The 19,917-nt window shown below is 45.1% G+C and overlaps 1 protein-coding gene across 1 annotated transcript; it reads right to left on the reverse strand.

Annotated features, from left to right (window-relative positions):
- Window positions 1-781: 781 nt before the first annotated feature.
- On the reverse strand, window positions 782-16,681 carry GPD1 (glycerol-3-phosphate dehydrogenase 1). Its single transcript, XM_060252546.1, has 8 exons — window positions 16,562-16,681; window positions 14,156-14,333; window positions 10,098-10,238; window positions 9,005-9,143; window positions 6,704-6,816; window positions 6,027-6,260; window positions 2,231-2,337; window positions 782-1,500 (listed from the first exon to the last, which is right to left on the reverse strand). Exons 1-8 carry the CDS (start codon window positions 16,600-16,602, stop codon window positions 1,404-1,406), a joined length of 1,050 nt encoding a protein of 349 aa, XP_060108529.1. The 5' UTR covers window positions 16,603-16,681; the 3' UTR covers window positions 782-1,403.
- Between the last annotated feature and the right edge of the window lie 3,236 nt (window positions 16,682-19,917).

The raw sequence follows: 19,917 nt of genomic DNA on the forward strand, positions 1-19,917 counted from the left end.
GGTCGCAGGGTATCCAGCAGTTCTGAGTGTCTAATAAAAGGCACAGCTCCTCCTGCCACATGGGCAGATTGAATTGCCACCGGGGGATGGGCAGGGCTGGAAAGGTCACTTCAGAATGAGGAAAGCAACAGTTGTAGGAAGGCCTTGGGAAAGGAACAGACTCTCCTTCCTCCCCTGTGCCAAGGCCTTCGCACTGAAGAATTCTCCTGCTCAAGAAACAAAAGCAATTCCAGACACTACCTATCAAGGACATTCAGAACAAGCAGAACCAGCTATTTCTCTTCTCACAAGGGCTAGTTTGAGTTGCAATCCCAGTTTCCTAGCGGGTATTTAAGAGATGAAAAACCCACATCCAGATTTTGAGGAATGTTAAATTGACACTCACCTGCATTCTTTTCAGTCTGTTTGGTTCCTCCTCAGGAAACCATGCTGTATTCTGTTAAACTTAGTCCCAAATACTCCCCTCACCTTCAGTTTGAGTGTGTACCTTACATGTGCTTTCATGTATGACCCTTTCTAGCAATTCACGTATGGTGTGAAAACTGATTTGCATTCTGTCACTCATCCTGTTAACATGTGAAAGGTAGTTTAAACCTGCATACCTGCTAGATTTTGATCCTACTGTTCCCCTAAGGAGCTGGGGGGGTACATTAATCTCATGTACTTCATTTTATCCTCACAACATGCCAGGATGCTGCAGGTTTAGTATCTCTCAGTCCCTCCTGAATTATATGGATTCTGGAGGCCAGGACTCAAACCTGGCAGTAGGAAAAGGCGTTAGTTTCTCACTTTAGCATTTATTCCTTCAAAATTGAATATTCACATTCTGGGCTAGAATTCCTATAGATACCAGAGATGCTAAGGTCAAATCTTGTCTAGGCAGAAAGAGCCCAATGCTTGTTCTAAGAACAGAGGGTGCTTCTCACACTGGAATAAAAATCCAGGAAGTGATGGGTTATTAGATTGAGCCCCTAGGGCAGATAAAACAAATGTGTTTCAGGTTTGAACCCTCAAGAAGAGAAGTGAAAACCAGAGAAATGGAACAGAGAAGAAAATTTTGGCTTTCTTTGCTCATGAGAGAAGATAAAAGCTAAAGCTTTGCCTTCTGTGGATACTGAGCCTGGGGATGCTGTAGAATTTGGCAAGAGTTAAGCAGAAGATTGGCTCAATCCAGTTCACAGTGGTCTAAGACAGGGACTGGTGAACTGCAGGAACAACCTGCTCGGAGGGTTGATGCAGTCGCTCCATGCTGACCTCAGGGATTCCAAGTGCAAATTCCTCTGCTTGCCCTAAGTGCAATTTCCCATGCTCATCCATGGTCTGTGGTGGTTCCTTCTCCTCTTTGGGGGACGGCAGTGGCAAACATCCCACCTCTTTCTTGCCAGGACAAATCTAAAGGCCAATCACATATGTTCAGGATGGTTTTGCAGGCACTTGATGAAATCAGAGACAGGCTTGCCTTCATAGCAAATCTGGTAGACAGCAGTAAAGAGTGGGAACCTGTGGAGAAGGAAATCATCAGACAATGAATAGCCCCAGCCAAGAAGGAGGTCGAGTCAGTTTGAAACCTGCTGTAGCATAGGGAAGTGGAGAGGGAGTCCAAAGGGCAGTCATAAAAACACACATAAGTGTTAGGGCTGACAGCTCCAGGTTGGGAGATTTGTGGCGTGGAGCCTGAGGATGGCAAGGTTTGGGAAGGGGTGGGACTTCAATGGGGTTATAATGCCATAGAGTCCGCTTTCCAAAGTGGCCATTTTCTCTAGATGAACTGCTCTCTCTTGCCTGGAGATCAGTGGTAATCCTAGGAGATTCCCAGCCATCACCAAGTGTGGTGTAGCTTCAAATAGTTTGGAACTGCAAGCTTTAACCAGAAATTAATCAGTATATAGGTAGAGAAAATGTTCTGACTGAAGATTAAAGGAAATTTGCTTACTTAGAACGGGTATGGGAATTAAAAAAACTCTAGACAGCCTTTACTTCAAACCCATGAAGGACTGCTTTCAATAAGAATAGGCCTCTGTTGAATTGTTGTTTTAAACAGCAACAGACCAAGCAACCAATGAGATGCCTTTTAACTGAGTAATGAACTAAAAGTTCTTGCGTCAGTTGACAGCCCTACCATCTACTTTTGAGCACCCGAGAGGTATACTGTGTGTACCAGCACAGAACAGCTACTGGCAAAGGTGTAAAAGAAGCACAAGGCAAAATGGGAGAAGGCCAAAGGACTCACTTGTCCACCAGATTCTTGTGTTTGAGGATGTGATGAAGCTCTGCTGATGTCTGAGGGCCTTGCAGCTTCTGCCCATTGAGCATCTCCTTCTCCAGCTGCTCGATAGACTGCAAGATGCAAAAATGCCAGGTATGAATGCCACATGGCCCTTTCCCCCCTTTTATCCCCTTTCTCCAAACTACGTGGGCACAGAATGGGTAAGATGACTGGTCTTTCAACAATCCAGGGAAAGATTTCTTTCTCTTAGTTTTTAGCTTTCTACACTCAGAGAAAATGGTGCAGTGGATTAACCTGTGCCTCAAGTACCCCTGGACCATGCAGTGAGCTCAGTGCTGCACCATCCTTTCATAGAAGAGGGATGCTGTTTCCTGTGCCACAGCATAGCCCTGCAGAATGGAGAGAAGGGCTCACCGTGATACCCCTTTCCTAGTGCCACACCCTCTTCTGGCATTACAACAGAATTGAGAATAATTCTATTTTTATTCCAGTGAGTAGCCATATTGGTCTGAAGCAACAGAACAAAGTTTGAGTCCAGTGGCATCTTTAAGACCACCAGCTTTTAATTCTGGGCATAAGCTTTTGTGTGCATTTCATGTGCATTACAAAATTTTGTTAAAAGAGTAGGGTAAAAGACTGAATGAATTTCCAGTCAGCCTTATAAGATTCTTGATACTGTTTTACTATATTGACTAAAATAATGGAATCATAATATAATTTCACATCTGGTACAGTCAACCCTCCTTCATTAGTTGGTTGCCATAAGGCATAAAACCCTATGTGAGGTTTATAAAAGTGCCATATAAACTTGTTTAAGCCTTTCTGCCGATAGTTCATTTGGAATAGATATCGGAATTGCTCTCATTTCAAAACAAACGTTTTAACATTTATTTGTTCCAATAATGTAAGAAATTGTTTATTCCATTGAAACAGAAGATCATTAATCTTTTTAGTGACTGCTGAATGATTAAGTTAATAAATCTTTAAAGTATAAGGGGACATTGATTCATGTGCATTACCTACTTTAATTATAAGCCACTTCAGAAGCAGTTATGGCTGAAAGACTGTCTGTTGGAGACTGTGGAACTCCCTCCTTGAGGTGGTGTGGTGGAAGCACTAGGTGTCTCAGACAGAGAATTCTCACAACTTCACCAGTTACAGCTCCCAGTATTCCTTGAGGGACCACTTAAATGGCATACAAACATCACCATTTTTGAAAGATTATTCCACAATAAATTGATCAGTCTTGAAGGTACCACAACTGTTAGAGCATTATGTACTCTAAATTGTACATTTTTTTTTTTGCCTAGAGCATGAAGTGGTGCTCATGGGCTTGCCAGATAGTCTCCTCTCCAGGTATTGCCAAGGCTCAGGTGGTTTGGGAAGTGTCTCTCAGGACTGGAATATTTAATTAGAGTGTTGCAGAGGCTGTATTGACCACACAGTCTTCTGTGCAATCTGGCTGCAAGAGACCCTGTGGTATACTTTTTTTTTTAATTATCTGCTTCACAGTTCCCCAGAAAAATACACTTGGGTTCCTTGCACAGTTAAGTTGCTCCTTATATATTAGGCTCTCTTAGCCCATACTCCCTGTCCTGACTGTGCCTCCTTGACCTCTGCCACTACCCCAGCCTTTGCTAAAAATTCCACATTTTGTGAAATCCAATGTTGCAATCAGAAGAAACATTGCAAAATGTTATAGAATATTCCGAAGAAAGAAGCTGCATGCCCTGGACAAAGGATACATTTGGTGCAGTGTAAATCCAGCTCTGTAAAATAGATCCCTTTGAGAACTATGTCCATTTGTAGACTGCTAGGCTGGGATTGCTGTCTCAGGCAAAGAGTAGGCGTTACCTGCTAGCATTTGCTCTCAGCTGCTACCTTTTGCCTTGCCCTCTTCCAATGTAGAAAGCAGCTTTAATGCCAGTTATTTTTCCCTAGGAACTGTGACAATCTCACTTTGCCAAATCAAATGCATGTTACCTCTCTCCACATGTGCCTTAACCTGAAGATAATTTCAGCTCTTCTCTGCATGCACAGTGATTAGATTTCCCAACATTTTAAAAAAATAAATACTGTCTTTGGGACTTAAGGATTATAGACTGTATCCTATCTGAAGTTTAAAATCTTTTGTGTGTGGGAGGGAGGGTCAGACAGATTGGGTGATCTCAGTACAAACCATTACCACCCTAACATTCATAGCATCTGATTCTGCTTTCTGAAGCACAATCAGTCTCCTGATCCCTCAGTCAATTCTTGCCTCAGCCCCCATTCATCAAGTGTACCCAGCCACCCACATTTGGTGCAGACGTTCCCGCCCATTACTCAACACTGCTGAAGCCAGTTTACAGGAAGATGGAGAGTCAGTAAAAACAATGGATTGGGTACCTCCAGGTAAAGCTTGTTACTATAGTTACCAGATTACAATTAGAGAAATAAAAGATGCTGAAGAATTTGACAGCTAGTGAAGCACAGTAGCTAAGAAACTGGTCTATGAACTTGGATGTTCTCAGCTCAGATGTTGCCTCTGCCATTAACTTACACAGATTGCTTCCATGGGGAGGTTTTATTCTGGTTTGACATCCAAATTGCAGTGTGTTTTCTGTGGTGCATGCACATGGCATTGCCTTCTAATTGTCCACTTTCCAGGTTTCCCCTTGCTTTTCTCCAATCTTTCCACACCCTGGTTTAATAAGATCCTTTGGCAAAGATTGCAACCCAAATGTACATTTTCTGCACATTTTTAAAGGCCATGTCAGTGCTATTTTCCTTTCCTTGCCCCCTCCCATGGTTACCATCCCCTCCCATACCACTAGAGGGGTTTTAAGAAGAAAAACTGAGCATTACGAAATCTCTACAGCAGTTTTAAAGCACCAAAAACCCTGGTGGCTTGGGTGGGAGTGGTGGCTGCAGGCAGCTGAGGCAAGAGCAGAGCACAGAAAACAGCCACATGGACTTTCTGTTGCAAGCTACATAGAGAATCTTTCATATGGTAGCAAGCTAGGCAGCTTCAGGCAAGCCACTCATTCTCTTTTGCAGTCTGGGGAGTAACATTTTTATAAAGATAGATCCAAGTGGGCAGCCGTGTTGGTCTGAAGCAGTTGAACAAAGCAGAAGTCAAGTTGCACCTTTAAGACCAACTAAGTTTTATTCAGAACGTAAGCTTTCATGTGATAAAAACACACTTCTTCAGATGAGGGGATCAGGTATAGTGGGCTGAAATCTCATCAGATCTCAGTAGCTAAGCAGGGTTGGCCCTGGCCAGTGTTTGGATGGGAGACCTCCAAGGAAGTCTGGGGTTGCTACACAGAGGCAGGCAATGGCAAACTACCTCTGAGCATCTGTTGCCCTGAAAACTCTACTAAGTCACCGTAAATCTGCTGCAGCTTGACAGCACTTTAGGCACATGAAATGTTTGGAATGCTCTACAATACTTACAAGTGCTAAATATTAACTGAGGTAGGAAAGAAGTCAATTATGTTTTAGAGTGCTGGAAAAGATCCGCTATCATAACAATGTACTTCAAGGGATCTTTGGCAACCCTTCAACATTCCTCCACATGCCGGACCAATTTTTTTTTCATTTTCTGTAGTTTTATGTGTGTGTACATGCATGCCTGGAAGTCATGGTGAATTCTGGCAACCTCTACTGGGGCATGAAGAACGTTCAGAGAAGTGGCTTGATACAGCCTGCCTCTGCCTCCTGCTCTGGATATTCCAAGGTCTCCCATCCAACTACTTGCCAGGGTTGGCCCTGCTTAGCTTCCAAGATCTGATGAGATCAGACCACACTGACTTACCTTGCCAGTCTTGGCAAAAGCCTCTGCTACTTTGCGATTCCGGCCCCCGTAGCAAGTTGTGATGAGGTCAGCAACCCCACAGCTCTCCAGGAAGGTGGCAGAAGTGACAGAGCCCTTGCAGAAGAGTTTGGCAAAAGCAATCATCTCCATCAAGCCCAGCCGGATGACGGCTGCCTTGGTATTATCGCCAAAGCCCAGCCCATCACAGAAACCAGCACCGACAGCCACCACATTCTGAGGGAGAGGATGGAGATGATACGTTCATTGTCAGCATGGCTTTGCCCTGTGCTAGCTTTGTAATGTTCTTTAGACAGGCATGCAGATAAGTGGTAGACAATCTAGCTCTTGGAGTAGGGCAACAAATAATGGACTTCATGGAAATGTTGAAGAGATAGGCATCTTTCCAAGGGATTCAGTCATCTCCAGTTAAGTATAATACAGAATAAATCATGTCAGAGAAACCCAACTTTCAGTTAGCTTTAGGCCCCTAGCAATGACCCATGTTTTGCCTCACAGTGCTGTGACCTCAGTAACCTCTGTATGAGTTCTGGGTGAAGGAAAGACAAAATTATTCTACACAGCACTATTGCAGTGTGACCATGGGCATCTTGGCAACAGGCTACAACCTTAACAAAAAAAAAGGTATGAATCCCTCAGGATTGTGACTAGACCCATACCTTGAGGGCACCACAGATCTCTACAGTGTCTGCCTCTTGTACCACTGTGATTCGGAAATTGAGTGTTTGCAGCAGGTCCTTGAGGATCTGTCCATGCTCTGCATTCCTGCAGCCTGCAAAGATGCAAAAGACAGACATCAATAGAAAAAATATTGCTCCCTTTGCAAGGTAACATACAAAGCAATCATATTCAAGTCAGGCCATTTGGTTCATGTAGCCTAGTGCTGTCTACTCTGACTGGTAATGGCTCTCCAAAGTATCAAGCAGAGATCTTTCTTAGACTTTTACTGATACTACCAATGGTTAAGCCTGGAGCCACAAGGCATGTGTTCTGTCATTGAGCAATTGACCGCCTAAGAAATTGACAACTTGACTCATGTTATGTCTGACTTGGAACTTACTTCAGCAGAAACAGTGTAAAAGGATGAATGGAAAGTGGCTGTGGGCACTGCTTTTGGATCTCCGGGATGTAGAGGACAAGGAGGATAGATAAAGGCAGGGCAAAGGACATCTTGAATGAATAGAGAAACTCCATTCTGAGACCATCTGTTGGACTTTACTCAGACATGGATGAAAATTGTCACAGAGACAGTGAGTTCTGCAATGGAGTTTCCTTTCCAAACAGCTTGCCCAGTTATTAAAAACATAAGAGAAGCCATGTTGGATCAGGCCAACGGCCCATCCAGTCCAACACTCTGTGTCACAGAGTGGCAAAAATTTTTATATATACAAACACACTGTGGCTAATAGCCACTGATGGACCTGTGCTCCATATTTTTATCTAAACCCCTCTTGAAGGTGGCTATACTTGTGATAAGAACATATCACATATTAAAACATCACACCATTTCTTGTTCTGCAGTCAGCGATGCATCTTTGACCAATGGATTTTTGCGGACTTTTAAGACTGTCAACAGATATTTGTACCACCAACGGGTCTTTGATAAGTCTGGGACAAACTCTGAAGACTTCTGTGGAGGTGAATAAACATTGGTGGGGTGTACAATAGAGGAACCCCCACGGGTGGATTGGCCATTTAACTTAGGGCAAATTCCCAGTGGGCTGCTTGCCCTGGATCATCACTGCTGGCAACCAGGAACAGCAAAGGCAAACAAAACTAAAACCAAACAGAATGAACAACAATAAATTCTAACCAAATGCTAAATATATATTGTGTCGCAGTGATTATTTGAAGCACAGGTCTATAAAGGCAAAAGAATCAAAAGGTTCTCTTAAAGCAATAGCCAAAAGAAAAAATATTTTTAAAGGACGTCAAAACATGTGTGAAAGTCTATGGAAACCACAGTAAATTTGAAGTCCTCCCATCAGGAATTCAAGGGAGCAGAAAGTCGTCTTAATGAAAGGCCGCAAAGCATCAGACAACAGGAACCTGTTTTGAAGCAGGATCTTTCTCAAGTCCGGTTGCCATAATAAAAAAGGTGTGCAGGCAGTGACAGACCTCTCTCAGAACGTCTCCACAATCTTTAAACGCTGCAAGACGGTGAGCTCCCTAGCAGTCAAACGTTTGCCAGAAAATCTGCACTGAGCCAGTGAGTGCAGTGTCAACGCTCATTGATGCCAGTGGCTGAGTCTGAGCTGAGTGGCTCCTGCAATCCTGGCTTGTAACATAGCAGGGGCTGTTCAGCTCGGTGCGCAACAGTGGCACATTGCCCAGCACAATCAACAAAGGGCACACAGGCCGTGGGAGCAGCAGTGAGTGCAGGTAGTGGGGAAGGCTCATAAGCAGGGGAAAGACGCACAAGCAGGTGGGTGGAAAGGGTGTGTGTGTGTGTGTGTGTGTAAAGGGAGGTATTAGTGGGGTGGTGGAGATAGGCAGCTGGGAACTCTCTACCCTGCCCCCTCCCAAAGCCTGGCACTGCCACCTCATAGCCTTGAGATCAGACCCAGACCTTTAATTCTACTGATGCTGCAGCAATGCCTCGTTTCCTCCTTGGTTCTGCCATTCACCTTCCATCTGATGTTACACGCCCCGCCCCTCGAGTCCTGCTTGTCATAGCAAGTGGTGAAGGAAGGTAGATTCACAGGATTAGAAAGGAAAGAGGCTGTCCTTCAACACTGGGAATTAAAAGATCCGGTGGAAGCGATCATCCATGTATCACCACTGTATGTCCCAATGTATCCATATCATATGCAGTCACCACTACATGGAGCTGTTAGACACAGCTGCAGCAGACCCAAAAGCACGTGATGGGCAGAGGGTCAGAGAACGAACTTCTCAAGAACTTGGGGCAAAGAACATAAAAGCCTTCCTTTCAAGAACTGTAAGTTCAAACTCATTACCAATTGTGGTCTCACAGAATTTCTCATCTGCCACCTCATTGGCAATGTTGGCTCCCATTAGCACACTCATTTCAATGCCCAGCTGTTCGCGGATAATGTCTGATATCAGCTTCAGCCCATCTGGGCCTTCATCAACACCCTGTAAATCAACCAAACACATGTCAGGGTGGATCAGTAGGATATCCTGAGAGACCTGCATTAGCCCTTGGTCTTCAACCCTGTGGCCTGATCATGCTACGCCCAGTTTGGCTCAAGAGGTCAGTGTCAGGCCCCTCCCTGTGCACTTCCAGTAAAAATATCCTGTAGTTCCCCACCCAGTTCAAACTCCAAATATGTATTTTCAAGTATTGGCCAACAATCCTATAGATACTCTGTTATGAAAGAAGAGATGGCCATTTCTGCAGTTACATTACTTTCATAACTGCTGTTTGTGTGTATTCTCTGAGAATTGTTTATGGAGGATTGCAGAGTAGCCATTTTTCTGTCTCCTACCCTGACCTGGATAGCCCAGGGTCTAGTCCAATCTCATCAGATCTTGGAAGCTAAGCATGGTCAGCCCTGGCTACTATTTGGATGGGTGACTTCCAAGGAATACCAGGGTTGTGATGCAGGGCCGGGCAATGGCAAACCACCTCTGAATGTCTCCTGCCTTGAAAACTAGTCTAGTTCACCACCTAGTGGTGCATAATGCTAAAAGTGCTAGAACTTCTGGCTGCCAGACAATCTTAAGATCTGGCTATATTACACACATGGCCATATAATAATTATTAATTATTATTATGTCTCCTGGCTCCCTCACCAAGAATACTATCTCCTTTGAAACCTCTGATGTCTGTTCAGCCTCCCCCTGCCACCAATACATTTACATGATCTTGCCATTTGTATAAACTGTTCTACAATAAGTACTTCCCCCACCTTCTACCACCACAGTTTAGAATCCAAGTCAGGTTCTCTGCACACCAAAACAAATCTTTTTAAAGCTGTCTCAATTAGCTCCTAGAACAGCTCCAGATCTAGCTATCAATACCTTCCGACAGTCTAGAGCCCCTTGCTTATATTCAGAATGGAGCCCACACCCTCGCCCCACTCACACCTTGATGAGTGAAACCCCTATTGCTTCTTTCTTGACGTGGCCTTTCAGCTGGTCACAGAGTTTCCCGATGAACTGATGTGGTACTACAAAGAGGAGGATGTCAGCATCAGCTGAAGCCTTCAGCAGATCTGGCACTGCCACCTGCAGCAGGTGAGGGGAGGAAGTCAGCCCAAAGACAAAACAAAGTCCTCATCAACACAAAGAAGAGGAGGGGCATTGGCAGTTCTGATGGACACTTGACTACAGCTAGTCCTGATTGTGTGCCCCCAAATCCCTCAAAGATTATGTATTGTCAACCCAAATCCTTCAATACCTGCCGGACTGTTGTAATGGATAAATTATGCAAACCAAATATATTCTCAAAAACTTAATAAACTTTGTATACTTCATATTGCTCTCTGCTAGCCATGGGAAGGGCAAGGAAATATGCAATGGCATTGGAAATCTTGTCTCCTAAAGACATCCACTGAACCTCACTCTGGCTATAATGATTTAACAACTTTCATACTGGTCTTTATATCCATGAGGGCTAGGATCTTGCATTTTAAAAGCTAGTTTTAAAAAATCTGAACCCAATGTATTCTTGGTGCTTGGGGGGGGGGGCAAAGTGGAAGGGCTTCTAGCCCCACTTGTGAACTTCCTGATGGCACTTGGGGTTTTTTTTGGCCACTGTGTGACACAGACTGTTGGACTGGATGGGCCATTGGCCTGATCCAACATGGCTTCTCTTATGTTCTTATGAAGAAGAGATGGGAAATAATCCTCATGTAAAGTTCTAGGTTTTAATGGAGGCAGAGTTTGTCACAGCCTCCACTTAGGGAACAACTTGATCAGAGTTCCTGACATCTCTTGCAAGTCAAATTCATCTGGATCCCCAGAAGAGGAAAATTTATGTAGGTCTGGCATAAAGTTGACATCATTTTTACTGTGGGCTGTCAAAGAACTAGAGAGGGAATCCAGAAGAGGGTTGTTACGGAAGAAAGAATAAGGTCAGGAAAACAGATCCTTTGAGTACAGCTTAAAGGAACTGAGTATGTGTGTCCTAAGGTAGGGATGGACATGACCTGGCCCTCAAAGCAGCTTAATTTGTGCTCTGTGACATTAAAAAATTTAATTAAATAATGTGTGTGTGGGGGGGGAAATCACACAGTTTTGCTGTTAAGATTATGTATATTTCATATTTGTGCTGTGACCTCACATCCTGGAGAAGCAAGAGAACTCCTGCCCATCTGCCTCTTGAAGGAGCCTTCAGTAAACACATTGACTCCTTAGCACTTGCTCCACCATGGCTGATGTCTTCATATCATCCAAGACTGTGTCATTACTGGCTGACGAAACTGATTTTATTATAAAATCTGAACATCTCTGAGGAGACTGGGTTGGTTCAGCATCTTGGGAACAGAGTGCTGGCCCCCCAGTGCAAAAGTTTACCCCCCCCCTGCCCTAAACAAAGGCAGGTGAAAGTGGGTGTCCTATAAGGAGCTAAGGAACTTCCTGACAAACCCCAAAATGGAAGGAGGGAGAACAATTATCCAGCCAGTACACTGAAGCCAAGAGATGCTACCATTTTTCAAACAACAGAGAACTCCCTTTAGATTCAACCGTTAATATCCTCACCAGAATTACGATTCAGCACTTAAGCAGTAGACACCTCCGTTCATTGGGAGGTTGCCATTTTTCATTCTGGTCCTAATCCAGTGCTTTAATCGGAACCAGTAACACAGCTATTAAGCAGGTGCAGCCTTTCCACATGCCACATCTCCATGCCAATCAAAATGCTGCTTTAATTCCTGAGTGCCAGGCAGCTGAATTACCAAAGCCAGTCTAATGGAAATGGTGGCAGCCCTATTTGTCAGAGATTTTTTAAGACAGGACAATTTACAAAAAAAAAGGAGTCTGGTGGCATTTTAGTTCCTAAAAAAGGTCGTGCCAGCATAAATGTGCGTCCATGCTTACTATCTCAGATATGTTGAAGTGTACTTCTATTTTGTTGTTCCATTTATATACACAATAGAAGTGACTGAGAAATCCTTTCACAGAATAGACATGGGCCACTCCCAGCTGTTGTTATATAGGCAAAGTGGGATTTACATAAAACTGAGTGTGGAACTCAGTATGTGATGATGGAGGAATAGCTGACCCCGGAGGTACAATATGCAAGACATCTGCACCTCTGAGCTAGAGCCCCTAGACTAGACCATCAAGCATCCCTATTTATCTACTCAACAGCAGTGAAATGAGCTCCCAGAGCCAACCTTATTTTCAGAACCCCTTTTTGTTAGTCCAAGATGAATCTGACTTCCTCACATTTTTTTTTCCTTCCTAGACTTGATTATTGTCTATCAAACAGATGTCTAGAAAGACTTGGCCAAGGACCCATTTCTGGATGCGAGACCAACAAGCAAAGGGGTGGGGGGTTGGAAATTGCATGCAACTGCTTTCTGTACTCCAAACACAAGAGTTACAGCTAAGCTTGTGTAATGCCTCACAACTCACGCACCTCATTTGTTACCCAGCTGGGTTCCCTGATGCTTTGCTAGCTCCAGGAAACCAGATCAGTTAGCAAGCAGAGAGGTTATTTATTACTTTGGTTACCAAGGCAACTTGTTCCTTGTTCCTTGATCTGCTGGATGATGCACAAGCCAGCCCTTCTGTGTGAACACATAATGTTGCCTTATACTGAATCAGACCCTTGGTCCATCAAAGTCAGCACTCGGGCTGGGAGTGGCTCTCCAGGGTCTCATAGACTCTCAAGCCAAGGTCTTTCACATCACCTATGTCCAAATCCTTTAACTGGAAATGCTAGAAACTGAACCTGGGCCCTTTTGCATATGCCCACCTGAGGGTCTACAACTGACTCACAGTCCCTCCCCATGGGAGGGAAAAGAAACAAGGAAATCTGCTCCACCTGACTTTACAAGCCCTTCTTCCCCATACAGACCTTGGCATATCCTTATCAGCTGTGCAGATAGATCCAGGTGGGAAGCCATGATGCTCTGAATTTGCTGTTCAACCTTTACCTATATGTATGGACTGGTAATTTCCATTTCAATCAATCTGAAGAAATGTGCATGCACACAGAAGCTTATACTTGGAGTAAAACTTGGTTGGTATTCAAGGTTCCTCTGGATTCAAACTTTGGTCTACCTTATAATCTATGTCATTTTATCACCGTGTTCTTAGGAATCAGTTGCATGTCTTTACTTTCATAGCAAAATATTCCATTAGAGAATGCTCATTAGACATGTACCCCATCACTCCGCTGGTTGGGGATCACTTACCACAGTATAAAACATTCCTCTCCCTCAAAGCTTGGGGGGGGGGGAGTTTAAATCTAGTCCTGCAGTCTCTAACATTTTCAAACTCCAGATCCACCTTTAATCCCACCCTCCTTTTAATGGTTTGCATTGTCACTGCCTTTCACTTTTCTCTCTATGCTAAGTAGGATAAAAGGAGAATAGAGTTCTTGTACCTTTAATAGCGGCATAGAAGAAAGAATTCTGGCATGCTCAGCTGCTCCTGCTGAAATGTCCTTTTCTGCATTACCATTAAAACCTACGGGGGTTTCTGGCCTCCTTTGCATCCAGCTACCTCCTCTCCCTTTTTTGCATTTTCATCTATTTTTCTCCTGTTTCTTCTACATAGAAGATAAAGGGACAATGAGGGCTCTTGGGATAGTCTAGAGCAGGGCTGAGGCTGGGTGCGGAGTTTTAAGTGCCAGGTGAGATACCTCCAGTAACAAAGCTAAAACATTTGGAACACTGGAAAGCAATTTGCAAATGATAAAGATTTGGTTGTTAGCAAGGGTAAGATGGCTCACCTTTGAGACCACATGTTGGATGCTATTAAAGGGTAGCAAACAGAGCTGATATCATTTCTTAAGATTTACTGGTCCCCATTTGGATTCCCTGCCTGCCTAAGGTCCCAAAATGTCCTGGGCAGTCTCTGGTGCATGCCCAGAAGTCAGAGGGAGGGGTCTCATCTTGGAGTCTTATTTGAACTTCTGACACCTCCCCCCCTCCTTTGCCTTCCCTTCCCTGCACAGCTTAGAAACACACCACATTGGGCGGCAGCTTGTGTCCTGGCAAATACTTGACATTCTCATGCTGCGTGTTGATGATCTCGGTGAGCTTCTTGCCTCCAATTTCCTCTTCAAACACCCACATGTTCACTGTGTTGTTGAATTTGTCCAGCCGGGCTGCATTGCTGCCCACTATCTTGGCAATAGCCGAGCCCCTGCAGGAGGAGGAGAGAGATGGCAGCAGTTAGGGATGAGGGGCCAGCCTCTGCGTGGGCTTACAATGGATTCTTTCTTCTTGTGGGAGCATCAAAACTCCATCTCAGGGCCCTGGCATAAGACTGCATAGAAGGGGGCAACTGGACGCCTGCTTTCAAAGGATTAAGAGATTCTAGTTTTGTTCTAAAAGTAGTTCTAAAAGGGACGGTGGCTCAGTGGTAGAGCATCTGCTTGGGAAGCAGAAGGTCCCAGGTTCAATCCCTGGCATCTCCAAAAAAAGGTCCAGGCAAATAGGTGTGAAAAACCTCAGCTTGAGACCCTGGAGAGCCGCTGCCAGTCTGAGAAGACAATACTGACTTTGATGGACCGAGGGTCTGATTCAGTATAAGGCAGCTTCATATATGTTCAAATAGCTGAGAGAGGCATAGGTCTTCCGCTCTCTAAAAATAAATGAACAATAACACACTTCAAAGAAAAATTGTGCCTTGAAATATTAAACATTACCAAGTCACCTAAGAATAATATTAAGAAACTCAGGGAAGAATCTGGGGTGTGTGGAATAATTGGCATAGTGGGATAATCTTTTTCAGGGGGATCTGTGATCAATACACTGAACCAGCACTCTTGCACTTAGAGTCTCTGGTGAGAACTTCATTGAGGAATTTTCTGAGTTTCTGAATGAATTAAAGAATGAAAAGATCAATAATTAGAGTTAAAATGGTCTGAGGTGGGGACAGGTCCCAAGCACTAGATGTAGCAGGATTACCATTCATGGGTAAGAGGTAGGAAGGACACTGATGTGTAGAGAAAGACAAAGGCCTCTCTCTGAGCAGGAAACAGTGACTCTTACTCAGAGGGGATGGGTGAAAAATTGATGGCTAGGCTAGGGTCAACTTGAACGCTCCTTTCCCAGTCACTGAGGGACCATTTTACATGCTAACATGTTTCTACAATGTGGGGACTCCAGCTCCCTGACCTGGAAACCTTTGTGCCTCATCTCAAGAGGTTCAATGTAGCTAATCATTGGTGCAGGGAAGGCACTTTGTACATGCTCGGTGCACCCTGACTGGCATGCTGCATAGCCAAACCCTTGCACTGAAAACCACTTGCGGATCTGGTGAATCATGGATGAAGCTGAGCACCGCATGGCTGAAAAGCGTTAAAGGACGCACAAGGGAAAGAATGCTGTTGAACCAGTGCGTTTCCCTTCCGCTACCATCCTCTAAGTGGTGCCAGAAAGTGACCTGTCAAGCCCAGTCCGACAGGAAGGCCCTGTAGCTTTGACTTTAAGTGACAGGATGCTTCTTTCATAGGGCTAAGAAGGGGACAGGAGCACCAAGAGGAAGAGCATGGTGGAGCAGGAGACCTCCCATTTCTGGAAGGGTCTGAAGCTAGATCAGGCAAACGCCCCAGGAGAGAAAAAGCCAAGAGTCCCATCCAGTGTTCCCTCTAAGCTGAGTTAGCCTGAGCTAGCTAACAGTTTTTTAGCCTCTGGCTCACACATTTTTGTCTTGGCACAGGAAAAATGGCCCCAGAGCACACTAATTTATTCAGGAGCTCACAACTTTAATGCCCGTAGCTCACGAAGTAGAATTTTTGCTCGCAAGACTCTACAGCTTAGAGGCAACATTGGTCCCATCCTGTTGATTGCACCGATTTACGCTGCAGAAGGTGAGAAAGCCGAACTATAAATAGCGTAAATAAAAATCTGCAAAATAAAAATCCCGCAGCCCCCCTGAGCATCCTGGGATGTGACTTCCTTGTGGTGACCCCTCCCCCACCAATAATTTTGGGTTGGGTTACCGCAGAAATCACGCGGGGCGGGAGTCAAGAGACGCAGCGTCAAAGGCCGGGGCACCCCCTTGGCTGCAGGCTACGAAGCTGGAGCTGTTACGGGGTGGGGTGCAGGGGGTGGGGGGGGGGGAACCAGCCTTCGCGTTGTGAAAGAAGAAATGATTTTGAAGGTGCCCCCAAACCGTTGTCGACCAGGCTGCGTCTACTTTTCCTTGGATCAATGGTTCGCCTCCCGGATTTTTCCTGCCCGTGGCCAGCGGCGAAGGGCTGCTAGAGCGCAACCGCAGCGCCCTGTCCAAGGAGCTCTGGATACAGGTTCGGTTACAGCAGACTAACACGGCCACCCCATTGGAATCCCCCCGCCCCGTTCCCTTCGTGCACCAGGCTTCCGGTCAACCCTCTCCCTTCCCCGTGCCCCCCCCCCCCCACGCACCAGTTGCCGGAGCCCACGATGCAAACTTTCTTGCCCCCCATCGGGACGACGACAGGCTGTCAGGCTGGCACTCCGCCGCCCTCCCTTCGCCAGCCGCATTTTAACTCCTCGGCTCGGCTCCGCCCCCCACCTCCCTCCAACCCTTTCCTTGCCGAGATCCGCAGAGGTGGGGGAGAAAGAAAATGGGACCGGGCTGGAGTGAGGGGGGGGGGGGGGCGGCGACGACGACACATTTATAGAAATGCAACTTTTTTTATTCCCAAGTCCCACACAGGTCTCATCTGACTTTTCAGGCAACAAGTCTGAAAACTGTCATACTTTTTAAAGCAATTCCTTTCCTCCTGGTGCTTTCCAATCCAGTCTGACTAGTTGGATTCAAGCACAGATCAGGATCAGGATTTCGACTAACCTTCAGGTTTATTTGAATTGGGGGTTTTGTTAGCATATAACCCCCCTCCCTGAATCACTCCCTCTATTATATTGGTGTGCCTGTGTTTAATTCATAGCAACTGTCCAGGCTACTGTGGGAATCCTGGTGTAAAGGTTCCTGTCAAACTTAACCAGCACTCTGGTCTAGATAGCAAAGGTCAGGGTAGAAATGCAAGAGCAAAGCACATGTCTTAATCTCCACCTGATAACAAGTGAATGGGGCACACTCAGGCAGCAGGACCTTTGGATCCAGAAGCATAACTAGCCAGCCTCAGTGTTCAGAGGAAAGAGAGGCATGAGCTGCTGCTTAGATAGGAACCCCCCCCCCCCCCCCACACACACACCGCACTTGTGGTTTGGAAGAGCATGTGGGGAAACTCAAAATTAAATCCCAAACCACATTTAACTACCTTTAGCAAGATGCATGCTGGAAAAAGACTCCTTGCTTGGAGACATGGGCTTGTTTTATAGTTCCAGAGACCATTCAGTGACATCTGTATGATGCTTGCCAAGGGGGTAATTTCCAACTCCAAACAAGGGAGTAATTGAGAAAAGGCACTGTCGCTCAAAGGCTACCCAGCACACCCTGAAGAGCAGGGCTTCCATCTGAATTAGGATATCTTTCCCAACCAGAAGTCCACCATCCAGGACTGTGTGAAGAATGCCTCTGAGAATAAACAGAATGCATTTCCTCCATATTCAGCTTCTGGCACATAGCATAGATACTTATTTCTTCTCAATGGCTTATATAATTCTCCCCTCCTTCATTTTACCCTCACAGTAGCAGATACGTGAGGTAGGGTAGGCTGGGGGAAAGTGCCTGGGCCAAAGTTGCCCAGAGCAGGGATTTAAACTTGAATGGCCCAGATCAGGGGTGGCCAAGCTTGCTTAACGTAAGAGCCACACGAACATTAGAGGAAGGAAGGAAGGAAGGAAGGAAGGAAGGAAGGAAGGAAGGAAGGAAGGAAGGAAGGAAGGAAGGAAGGAAGGAAGGAAGGAAGGAAGGAAGGAAAATGGATGGGGAAGGGAGGAGAGAGAGGTGGAAAGAGCAACTTTAACTTTAAATGCATTCTCCAGCTGACTTGCTTTGGAGAAGTGATTTAAAAAGAGAAATGCTTTCTCCAAGCCAGCCAACAGGATGGTGGGGGCTTCGATAGCCACACAAGATATGTGAAAGAGCCACATGTGGTTCCCAAGTCACCCAGATTCTCATCTGACATTCTAACCACTACATCACACTTGTGTGATGATGTATAACTATTAAGTAGCCAATCTGGCATTAGTTTCATTGGGTGCTCTGACTGGTAACTCTGCACCCCCTACCAACACATTCAGTAAATTCTTAGCCAGCCAGCCCATCTAGCAGGCTAGCTAAGTAAGAACAGCACCTTTCTAATAGGCTATTATACATTACTGTTTTAGCAAACTTTGGTATGTAAGAATTAGGGGATTCAAACCACTGGGGAACACACCTTAACTTCCATCCCTTCACAGCCTGCATTTGAATGTCATTGAAGTTCTATGGCTCAGTTTCTCAGAGCACAAGAAAGGGGACAAAGAAGACCTAGTCTAGTTAGGTGTGTTGCCTAAGTAACACCATCAAATGTTTAGGTGTGTTGCCTAAGTAAACAACTTGTGAATGCTTGCCAATAAGTCAATAACTTGTGTAAGAATGTTAACAAAGCCCTTTGCTGTCCTAATTCAGCTTGAGAATGCTATTTGTTAGATCAATATTTCCATGTTACAAATAGGAAAGGCAGTGTGAGTCTTGTCATAAATTCACAGCTTGGCTCTAAATCCAGGTCACAGCCCTAAGTTCTTAGCTATCTGCCAGCTCCAAAGTTTCCCTATGCCCACTGCCTCTAGAGCTCATGCTACAGTCCTTGAAGTGTTACACCATTCAAATGCAAGTCAGGCTTGTTTGACCACACACAAGTCAACTGTCCACTTCTCCAAAAGGAATGAAGCAGTGCCAAAGTTCTAGAAGGGGAAGATGCAGCAGATGAGAGATGGAAAAAAATTATCTAGGACTTGGAAAGGGCTTCAGCTGAGCTTGCTGAGATAACACAGGTTAAAAAAAGGTGTCATCAAAAGGATCTCTAATGAGCAAAAGACATGTCCAAAACCCTTCGCAGTGACACTTCCACATCTATGTGTGATCTCACCCAGCGGCACCCACACCTTCTGTGATCCCAGCAAGTGAATCAGTATGTTGGCCTACACCTCCTAAACACTGTGTAAGCTTAAAATAATAATAAAAAAACCCTTACTTATATGCATCCTTGGGAAGAGAGATAAAAATGCAACCACAGAACAAAGCTCTGGATCACTGATCTGAGGGAAATAAGCAGGCAATATCCTTTGGCAGCTGGAGAACCCGTCTTTGGAAGTTAGAATGAGCATGCTACCTCAGCAACAGGAGCCTATGCAGCCTCTCTCCTGGCAGAAAGTACAAATAGCAGTACAATATAGAATAACCAATACAGACTACAGCTGGAGAATATAATTTGAGAGCTCCTTCATATGTCCTCCACCCCCAGCTAGAAGATGCAAGCACATTAAGGACAAAGATTGCTGCCCATCCCTTTCTGTGCAGTGCTCATTTTACATATGCAGGGAGCTTTCAAGACTAGGAAGATTTTAAAAATTGTTTCTGTCTGCACTCTGTAACTGTGATTGATTCTGCCATCTCATTCTATTGCATGTAGAGGCCAGAATTTAAGCTTTGCCTAATGGAAGCCATTTTACCTAATGGAAGCCTAATGAGAGCCAATTTGCTATATTGGTTAAGTGTGCGGACTCTTATCTGAGAGAACCGGGTTTGATTTCCCACTTCTCCATTTGCAGCTGCTGGAATGGCCTTGGGTCAGCTATAGCTTTTCCAGAGCTGTCCTTGAAAGGGCAGCTCCTGTGAGAGCTCTCTCAGC

This window comes from Heteronotia binoei, chromosome 13 (assembly GCF_032191835.1).
Source record: "Heteronotia binoei isolate CCM8104 ecotype False Entrance Well chromosome 13, APGP_CSIRO_Hbin_v1, whole genome shotgun sequence".
Taxonomy (NCBI): Eukaryota; Metazoa; Chordata; class Lepidosauria; order Squamata; family Gekkonidae; genus Heteronotia; species Heteronotia binoei.